The following is a 9,888-nucleotide window of genomic DNA, read 5'->3' as shown; positions in this document are numbered from 1 at the left end:
TTCTCTCTCTCTCTCTCTCTCTCTCTCTCTCTCTCTCTCTCTCTCTCTCTCTCTCTCTCTCTAACATGTAACGGGCCAAAGTGAACAATATATACGGAGGTCGGCTTACACTATTACAAATGGTATCAGAGTCACACGTCGAGGTGTGCCAATGAGGACACTGACACCCAAAGGGTGGATTGTGAGATCTACTAGCGGTGGGCTTAGACTATTACAAATGATATTAGAGTCAGACATCGAGGGGTGTGCTAACGAGAACGCTGGCCCCAAAGGGTGGATTGTGAAATCTACTGGCGGTGGGCTTAGACTATTACAAATGGTATGAGAGTCAGACATTGAGGGGGTGTGTGCCAACGAAGACGTTGGCCCCTAAGAGATGGATTGTGAAATCTACTGGCGGTGGGCTTAGACTATTACAAATGGTATCAGATATCGAGGGGTGTGCCAACGAGGACGCTGACCCCAAGTGGTGGATTGTGAGAACAATGGGAGAGGGAAACTAAACATTTCTTATAAAGGTATGTAAACCTCTCTCTAGACGCATTTTAAAATCGTGAGCCGTAGGTGTTGTTGTAGGCTACAACCGACACAGAGTATATATTAAAATCTTATTAAACATATTTATTAATTTAAAATTTTGTTGGAATTTTGGTTATCATACAATTAATTTGAATTTCCAAAATTTGGAATTAGATTCTCATTCTCCATATTAAAATATGGTATTTATTCTCTTTGGCCACTACACTTTTTTTTCCCAAATTCCAAATTAAATTGTTGATTTTTTAAAAATAAAATAAATTTTAAACACTGCACTAATTTTGGGAAAATTAAAAAAATGAATTAAAATTTTTTAAAAACAATTTTTATTTTAAATTACAAATTTAGCCCTTAATTAAATTTAATTTTTATCATTTAAAAAATATAAATGAAAAAAATTAAATTCTTAAATTCTTTTTTTTAAAAAAATAATTTTGAAAATTGCACTGTTCTTATGACTATTTATGAAAATATCCCAAATTGAAACCATAATCCTCGCCGGCTTTGCTTAGAATTTTCATCTCTGCTCCTCTATTTAATCTTCTTCATCTCTGCGTACTGAATTTGCGGCTATCTCTCTCTCTCTCTCTACAGTGAGCAGCTTCTTTTCTTTGCTGGTTTATGCCATGTGTTCATCGCTGTTGGTAATTTGTATAGTTTTCTTGCATTGATTAGATAAATTGCGACCTGGATTAGCTTTAAAATCGTGATGAAATGCAAAAAATTTCGGTTTCGGTCACTGTATGTGTTTTTATGTTCACAGAAATGGAGGGGAAATTGTGGGAAATCGATTGAATGTAATTTTCTGTTGCTCATCTGCTAAAACTTAGATAATAATAGAATTTGGAGTAATTTTTTATATTTTTTTCTGTTGGATGATCATGTTTATCTTATTGAATGGATTGTTCTCTTGTTTGTGTATGTTCTATGATGTTTTTGTCCGATTTAAGCTGATGAACTTATGATGTTCTATAATTTTTTCACAATCATACACAAATTTATTGTGTCTTCAAATTTTAATGCATGTAGATCGTTCTTATTTGAACCATACTTAGTTGGGGCTCATGGAAACGGTCGTGGATGCATCCACCAGTGAGGTACTTGAAGCTGTTCTATTAAAAATTTAAGCTCCATTCTATATATGTGTTCTTGGGTTTTTTATTTCTTAATATTAGGTTTTCTCACCCTTTGTTATAATGGATTTCATTTTTTAAAGGAAACATTTGAATTCTTAAACAAATTTCAAAAACAACAACTAAGGCCCCTTTGATAACCACTTAGTTCTTGGTTTTTAAGAATTGTACTCATTTTCTCATCAATTCTCTACCATGGGTTTCATCTTATTTAACAAAACATTTGATTTCTTAGCTGAATTTCAACTTGGATTGGTTTTTGAGAAAATCCATGGGTGAAACTCGTATTTATAGGCTTAATTTTCGAAAACAAAAAACCAAAAAGCAAGTGGTTATCAAATAGGGCCTAATTTTCTAAAACCTGGCTTGAATTTTGCAAACATTCTTAGAAAGTAGATATGAAAGCAAAGAAATTCTTGAGTGGAAATGGTATCTATTAGTTTAATTTTCAGAAACCGAGAAGATTATCAACGAGGCCATAGGCTAGTTTCGAAAGCACAATGTGTATGTCACTCTTAACTGATATCTTTAAGCTGTTTCAGGAAGCAAATGGAAGTGCAGTTGAGAAGAAGCCTACAGTTGTCTTTGTTCTAGGTAAATTTAACATTTTAATAATGGTTCAGACAAGATCAAAATATAGGATCTTCTTGCTTGTTTGAGATTCTAGTGGTCGAAATTTTCAAATTCGTTCTTGTTCATTGGTTGATTCTCTGAATATCTTTCCTTTTCTGTATCTTCCTTAATTCTTCATTTCCACCGTTCCATAAGCTCCACAGTTCCCATCGTATCGTCTTTTGAATCACCCCCAAGAAAAAGTTTTCAGCTAGCCATGCCGTCTCAAATCTTCTTCTTTGTGATGCTGTTCGAATTTGAAGTTTTGGTTTGTCTGGCATTGTTATTAATAGGTGGTCCGGGCAGTGGAAAGGGGACACAATGTGCATACATTGTTGAGCACTTTGGTTTTTCCCATTTTAGTGCTGGTGATCTTCTTAGGGCAGAAATGAATTCTGGTTCTGAAAATGGGTATGTGTGTTCTATGGCTTGCTCATATGCTTGACAGAAGACTTATAGAATTTGAACTTTGGTTGATATACTTTCTTTTTGTTACCTTCAGTCTAATGATCAGAAGTATGATCAATGAAGGGAAGATTGTTCCTTCTGATGTAACAGTAAATCTTCTCCAGCAAGCAATGGAGGAAAGTGGGAACGACAAATTTCTTATAGATGGTTTTCCACGTAATGAGGAAAACCGTGCTGCTTTCGAGGCTGTTGTAAGCGTGTTTCCCCTATTTCTTTCAAACATGTTCTAGTTTCCTTTTACTGCCTTGCTCGATTCCAAGTCTTCTTACTTACCACTTTTTGATCGTTTTTAGACTGGTATAGAGCCAGCTTTTGTCCTGTTTTTCAATTGCCCCAAAGAGGAAATGGAGAGGCGCATCTTAAATAGGAATCAGGTTGGTCCATTTTGGCACTCTTACTCAACTGAAAGGTTATATGTCAACCAATTACCAAATAGGCTAATTAAGTTCAGTGATTTAGGGAAGAGAGGATGATAATATTGAGACAGCTCGCAAGCGTTTCAAGGTTTTCTTAGAGTCTAGTCTCCCTGTAGTTGAGTATTATGAATCTATCGGGAAACTTCAGAAGGTAAATCTGATATGAATCTGCATTTTGAAAATTCTATTCCCTTTAGCATACATATACACCTGACATTTCCTATTCAATTCTTAGATTGATGCTGCAAGGCCAATTGAAGAAGTATTCGAGTCGGTGAAAACTGTTTTTGCATCGATAAATGAGAAGGTAAAGCCCCATGGTCGTGCCCAGAAGAAATTTACTCTATTAAAACTCCAACTAAAATGGAAAATGAACCTTTTACGAAATGGAGTTTGCAAAGGGTATTGATTGGGCATGTTTTTGAGACAAATGAAGCTTCACCTGCTTCAAAACTAAGAAGGGTTGAATACCAGAATTATGGATTATGAACCCTAAGTTTTATGCAAACTTCTTTTGAATTAGAAAGTAAATTTATCCAATGGACCTCGTAAGACTGATCGGTACGACATGCTTCATTGTAATCGTATCACGTTCTCCTGTAACTTCTTTGAATAGAAATTAATGCTGAATGAGAGATGAAAAAGAATTTCTCATCTGTGTAATTTTGTGATAGAAGTGCAGAATTCTTCTAGAGTAATTTAGCTTATTCAGTTCAACTCATGCATTTAACCTCATTCCTAACTGGTAGTTTCTCCTTCTTCTTACTAGCAAGGCGCCTTTGCCATTAGGTTGATGCTTAAGTATGTAGTTTTCATACACATTTGATGTACATGTACAATATTGTACAATGAGGAATATGGTTTCACATTAAACGATGTGGTATTAGTTCGAGAAGTTTAAAGATAGATGTTGAAACCTACGAATGTGATGGGCATGCGTGAGATCCCACCTTGGTTGGGGAGGGAGAACGAAGCATTCTTTGTAAAGGTGTGGAAATCTCTCCCTAGCAAATGTTTTAAAAACCTTAAGGGGAAGCCTGACAGGGAAAGCCCAAAGAGGACAATATCTACTAGCGGTGGGCTTAGACTCTTATAAATGGTATCAGAGCAAGATATTGGGTGATGTACCAGCGAGGAGACTGAATCCCAAAGGGGGTGGACACTAAGCGGTGTGCCAGCAAGGATGTTGACCCCAAAGGGGGTGGATTGGGGGGTCCCACATCGATTGGAGAAGGGAACGAGTGCCAGCGAGGACGCTGGGCCCCGAAGGGGGGTGGATAGTGGAGATCCGACATCGGTTTGAGAGAACAAAACATTTTTTATGAGTGTGTGGAAACCTCTCTCTAGCAGAGTGATTTAAAAACCTTTAGGGGAAGTTCGAAAGGGAAAGCCCAAAGAGAACTAATATCTGCTAGTGGTTGGTTCGAGCTTCGAACTCTTACAGAGCTGTTGTAATTTGGAAGCTTTTTACTGCTTTTACTACTGTTCCCTTTTCCTGAATTATTACTCTTTGTAGAATTGTAATAATATCCTTGCTGAATTTCTTTAACCGTGAGATCCTTTGGAGAACTATATGGGCTTGCATTTTTGTGTACATTTTTTTCCAGCTGTTCATTGACCAATGCACATCATGTGGTTGTTGTTCATTGACCAATGCACATCATATTTGAAAGGACTCTGCAGAATTCAGACAATAATATACGTAGCTAATTATCTTGCCATGTCTATAGCTTCACTACCATTTTTTTTTTATTAGTTCAACAACATATGAGGGGAGAGCTTCGAACAAACCTTTGAACAAACCTTTGACCTGTTGATTAAGGGTATATGCATTATCAATTATACTATGTTTAGGTTGACAGTTTCAATACGATTATATCCCGATCAAATCCCACCCAAGTATAGCTTGCTAGGATGTAGGTGAAGAAAAGAAGAAGAAAAAACGCGCTATCACAACGAACCATGAACTGAAATTATTTGTTCCATTTTTCCACTTGTATTAAGATTTTTATCTCTTAGTGACCCTATTTGCATCTTATGCAGGAGGATTGAGAGTGCTGCTATACCAAAACGATTCATATTATTGAGGTAATCCCCCTTCTGATTAAGGCAAGTGTTTAGGACACCAACTCTAGGAGTATATAGAAGTCTCTGTCTACATGTTACTTGGAGAGTGCTATACACAATTATGCAGTGTGGTTAGCAACCAGTAATAATTCTAATGACTGTACTGATGTTCTGATATTATTTTCCTTGATCTTTTCCTTTGTTTTCCTCATTGGTTTTTGGTAAGTCCATGACTTGATGTGTTGTTGTGAGATCCCACGTCGGTTAGAGAGGAGAACAAAGTATTTTTTATATGGGTGTGGAAACCTTTCCTAATAAACGCGTTTTAAAACCGTGAGATTGACGGTGGTACATAACGGACCAAAGCGGACAATATCTGCTAACGGTAAGCTTGGGCTGTTACAAATGGTATCAAAGTCAAACACTGAGCGATGTCCAGCGAGGACGCTGGGCCCTCAAGAGGGGTGGATTGTGAGATCCCACATTGGTTAGAAAGGGGAATGAAACATTCCTTATAAGGGTGTGAAAACCTCTCCCTAGTAAACGCGTTTTAAAACCATGAGACTGATGGCGATACGGGCCAAAGCGGATAATATCTGCTAGCGGTGGGTTTGGGCTATTACAAATAGTATTAGAGTCAGGCACCGAGCGATGTCCAGCAAGGATGCTGGTCTCCCAAGGGGGTGAATTGTGAGATTCCATATCGGTTGGAGAGGGGAACGAAACATTCCTTATAAGGGCATGGAAACCTCTCATAGTAGACACGTTCTAAAACTATGAGGCTGACGAAGATATGTAATTGGCCAATGCAGACAGGATCTGCTAACGGAGGGGTTGGGCTATTACAAATGGTATCAGAGCCAGACACCAAGCGATGTCCAGCAAGGATGCTGGTGGTCTCCTAAGGGGGATGAATTGTGAGATCCCATATCGGTTGGAGAGGGGAACGAAACATTCTTTATAAGGGTGTGGAAACCTCTCATAGTAGACACGTTTTAAAACTGTGAGGCTGACGAAGATATGTAACGAGCCAACGCAGACAATATTTGCTAGCAGTAGGCTTGGGCCGTTACGGATTCCTTCTCGACAATTATGCATTGTGCATTGTACTGGGTCTTATATTCTTGTTTGAAGTACCCAATTGGGTTATGTTATTTGTAACATATTATTTGCTTCCTACTCCTTCCAATGATGTTTGTTAATAACCATAGCGTGTTTGTTTTATATCAACAGGATTTAGCAGGTTTGTTTATTGTGATAGTACACGTTCTCGATATACCGTCAAACTATCAAGAAAAGTAAATCTATTGTAACTATCAGACGTTCGAGAGGTTTGATTCTCTCGCTATGCTAAATACTTTTCTACCGAGTGGGAGCCGTTTGCAGAAAATATCACTCGTTTTCTCATACGCTCAAATATGACTACTATTTACGAAAGTCCTACGTTTTAAGTTTGTGTTCCGTTTATTCGAGTAATGTAAGTGAAAATGTATGATGTGTTTACTACTACTTGTACAATTTGACATTTTCTAATAGGAAGGAATCTAAAGAGTTACGAGTATTGTTAAGTTTGTAAAAAAAAAAAAAAAAAAGAATATATATATTTATATATATATATATATATTTTGTTTCTAGTAATTATAATTTTCCTCCAACCCTGTGGTTTTGTTGGACCTTATGTGATGTTTTACTTTAATGACCGAACACAATTCATGCGTAAACTAAGTTTTGTTCGACCATACACGGCTCGTGTATGCATGTTTCACTTGATTATCTAATTGTCTTGATTCTCAAAAATGCGACCCACGCTTAGTTAATGACATCGCAACTCAGTATATATAACATAAATACAATTACAATTTTTTTTATGCATGTGTCGTTTCCACAAAATATTTTAACCAACAACAAACCTACTATAATTTATGCTAAATTTGAATCACTTCCCAAACAATATCGATCCCGTTAATAAGTGGTTTAATTTGAACAAAGAGCTAAACTCATTGGTTTTCTAGCTCGATATTCATTTTTGATAGTACGAAACGTTGGATTATTATACTTTATACTAACTTAATCATAGCTAGATGATGAAAATAGGATATAGTAAAAAATTAATTTTGTTTTAAAAAATTAATTTTAATTAGGCATTGGCAAATGGGAGATCTATCCGAACATTTTCACAGTTTTTAACGATCTTGATCGGAGAGAAGAAAAACGGGACAATTAAAAATCCAAAGAACAGAGAAATTCAGATTACAGAGGCAATGGCCGTATCGGAGTCTGTAATTTGGCGGGGTGTTGAACAAACCTTGTGATCAATCTGCAACAAAACCCGGGAAGAAGAAGACGAAGAAGAACAAGAACAAGAGAGAAGAAGAAACCTCCAAAATCCCATCACAAATCACATCGCATTTCTCCACACTTCTCATCAAGCTCTCACCCATCTTCAAGATCTGTTCCCAATTCCAATTCCGCAACACACCCACTATTTGTTTCAAGGATTTTTCGTTTTGATTTCGATCGAACTCGTATTCGTTTTCGATTTCAATTGCGGGTTTTGCGTTCTCGTGGATACATTCTGAAACTCCCGAAGAAGACGTAAAGGAAGAGGAGAAGTGGCATCAGAAGCAGAGTCCAATGTTTGGATCTAGATTTTCCATTTTCGGAAGCGGTGCTGCTTCTGCTGCTGATAAGGTTGAGAAGTCGGCGAAGAGCGATGTTTTTCCTGGCCTGAAACTTCGCTCCGATAAAGATGTATATTGGCCTGGCGATCCGGTTGTTGTTACCATTGAAATTTCCTCCTCTGTCCCTCCATATGACTGCTCTCTTTTCATCGAGCGCCTTCGTTTTGAGATTATTGGCCTCCAGAAGTTGGACGCTCAGTGGTTTAGCACTCAGAAGCCAATCCCTGGATCCAAACAACGGAGAGGTTCCAATTCCCTTCTATATGATATTGTTCTTAGAATAGATATCTAAAAGAAGTTTGTTGATGGGTTTTCCCTGCTGATGTAGTTTCAATTTCATGTATTTTGGCTTTGTCAGGTGAACGCATTTTCATGGACTGCTCGGTACAATCAATAGTTTCAAATCAGATAATATCTTCGGGGGCCACTAAGTCATGTAAGCCTATGTGTTCTATGCCCTGCATTTATCTATCTCAGTTTCTGATATGCATGTTTTTCGCTTGAATATTGCTTATTTGGTACTTCGCCACCGTCGTTCCCTTTGTTTAATTCGTAGTACACTGTACGTTAGATGTCGTTATGACGTTCGGCCTACTATCAAATGACATGATGACCTTGGTGAAAGATTGTTCAGAATTATGAAGTAAATTTCTCGTTTCGAATTCTGAATTGCTGAAGTATTAATTTGAAGTATGATACAATTATTTGGAATTTCGATGGTAGACATTTTCAACTTCTGAATTCTGTGTCCCTTCACCTTGAATATGTCTCTTCTCCATAGAAGTTTGTCTAAAGCCATTTGTGGTAAAGGAATATCCAAAAAAAACTTGATGATTCGTTCTGTGAAACTTAGCCTCGAGAGATATTTACATAGGAGAGGTGCAACAAAGGAGAAATACTGCTCTGGAAATCTTGACAACTTGCTGTCCACCTTGCTATAGAGGATAAGAAACTCAAAATTATTGGTTTTTTCATTCCCAGTTTATGCAAGAGTTTTACTGTTTTTTGGTGCACCAAGCAATCTTTGGGCGGCAACTCTTTCGAGCTAAAAAGAAAGGTGTATCGGAATTGTGTGATCCAGAGGAAAAGTTTGACGGGAGAGTAATTATAGATTTTTTCATGATTAATCTAGAAATGAGTAGAAGTCGAAAACCACCTTGCATTCGAGTTTGTGAGAATTAAAGGACTTTCAGAAACAATGTTTAAACCACATACCGACCACCTATTTAAGATATTAATACTCCTAGCTATATGTTGGAGTAAATTGTCATTTCTTTTTGACTCATATTGGTTAGCTACTATTTTTTCCATTTGGTGAAGTTGCGGTATCTTTTCCTCTTTGTGGATGGTAAGAATTCCCAAGAAGGTTAAACTATTTAAGGGGCATGTACTTCATGGAAAAGTTAACACCTTGGATCAGGTCTTGAGGAAGTTGAGTTTCATCTGACTGAGGATCTTGATCACTTTGTGTGGAGATGTGATTACGATTTTCTCGGTTTTGAGGCGTTTGATTTTCACTTAGCTCAACCTAGAATTCATAGTTCCACGGTTTGAGGAGATTGAGCTCTTTCATCTGTCTTTTTGTGAAAAGGGGGCTCTTTTTTGTGGCTTGCTGAAGTTTGTTCAATTTGTGGGGCCTTTGAGTTTATAGGAACAATAAAATCTTTAGAGAGATAGAGAGACTTAGGACAGGGAGATTGATAGACTTAGGAGTAATGTGTGGCCCTTTGTTAGATTCTATGCGGACTTTACTTCTTAATTATTCTTTAGGTCTTATTTTGCTTGATCGACACCTCCTTTTGATTTTTCTTGGCTCTTTTTGGTTTTTTTTTTAATACTCTTTGTATTTGTATTCTTTCCTTTATTCTGAGTGGAAGCTTGGTTGTTTGTAAAAAAACATGAATATACAAAAAAAAAAAAAAAAAAAAAAAAAAAAAAAAAAAAAAAAAAAAAAAAAAAAAAAAAAAAAAAAAA

At 36.9% G+C, this 9,888-nt stretch overlaps 2 protein-coding genes across 4 annotated transcripts in view; both read left to right on the top strand.

Moving 5' to 3' along the window:
• The first annotated feature begins 1,006 nt into the window (after positions 1-1,006).
• On the top strand, positions 1,007-6,797 carry LOC111779102 (UMP-CMP kinase 3-like). 3 transcript variants are annotated; one of them, XM_023659173.1, is made up of 10 exons: positions 1,009-1,130; positions 1,567-1,634; positions 2,213-2,264; positions 2,576-2,693; positions 2,785-2,941; positions 3,044-3,124; positions 3,210-3,317; positions 3,402-3,473; positions 5,210-5,254; positions 6,467-6,797. In XM_023659173.1, exons 2-9 carry the CDS (start codon positions 1,602-1,604, stop codon positions 5,216-5,218), a joined length of 630 nt encoding a protein of 209 aa, XP_023514941.1. In that variant the 5' UTR covers positions 1,009-1,130; positions 1,567-1,601; the 3' UTR covers positions 5,219-5,254; positions 6,467-6,797. The 3 variants fall into 3 exon arrangements, with proteins under 3 accessions (XP_023514940.1, XP_023514939.1, XP_023514941.1); XM_023659172.1 differs by lacking the exons at positions 5,210-5,254; positions 6,467-6,797 and having other exon boundaries at positions 1,007-1,181; positions 3,402-3,839; XM_023659171.1 differs by lacking the exons at positions 5,210-5,254; positions 6,467-6,797 and having other exon boundaries at positions 1,008-1,130; positions 3,402-3,839.
• Positions 6,798-7,755: 958 nt separating this feature from the next.
• Positions 7,756-9,888, top strand: part of LOC111778917 — a 9,526-nt gene continuing 7,393 nt past the window's right edge. The window contains exons 1-2 of the mRNA XM_023658928.1: positions 7,756-8,159; positions 8,273-8,350. Of these exons, the coding sequence (XP_023514696.1) occupies positions 7,868-8,159; positions 8,273-8,350 (370 nt within the window). The 5' untranslated portion in view covers positions 7,756-7,867. The remainder of the gene's footprint in view (positions 8,160-8,272; positions 8,351-9,888) is intronic.

This window comes from Cucurbita pepo, chromosome LG17 (genome assembly GCF_002806865.2).
Source record: "Cucurbita pepo subsp. pepo cultivar mu-cu-16 chromosome LG17, ASM280686v2, whole genome shotgun sequence".
Lineage (NCBI taxonomy): Eukaryota > Viridiplantae > Streptophyta > Magnoliopsida > Cucurbitales > Cucurbitaceae > Cucurbita > Cucurbita pepo.
The sequence above is the reverse complement of the archived record's forward strand: the minus strand, read 5'-3'. Positions and strand labels throughout refer to the sequence as shown.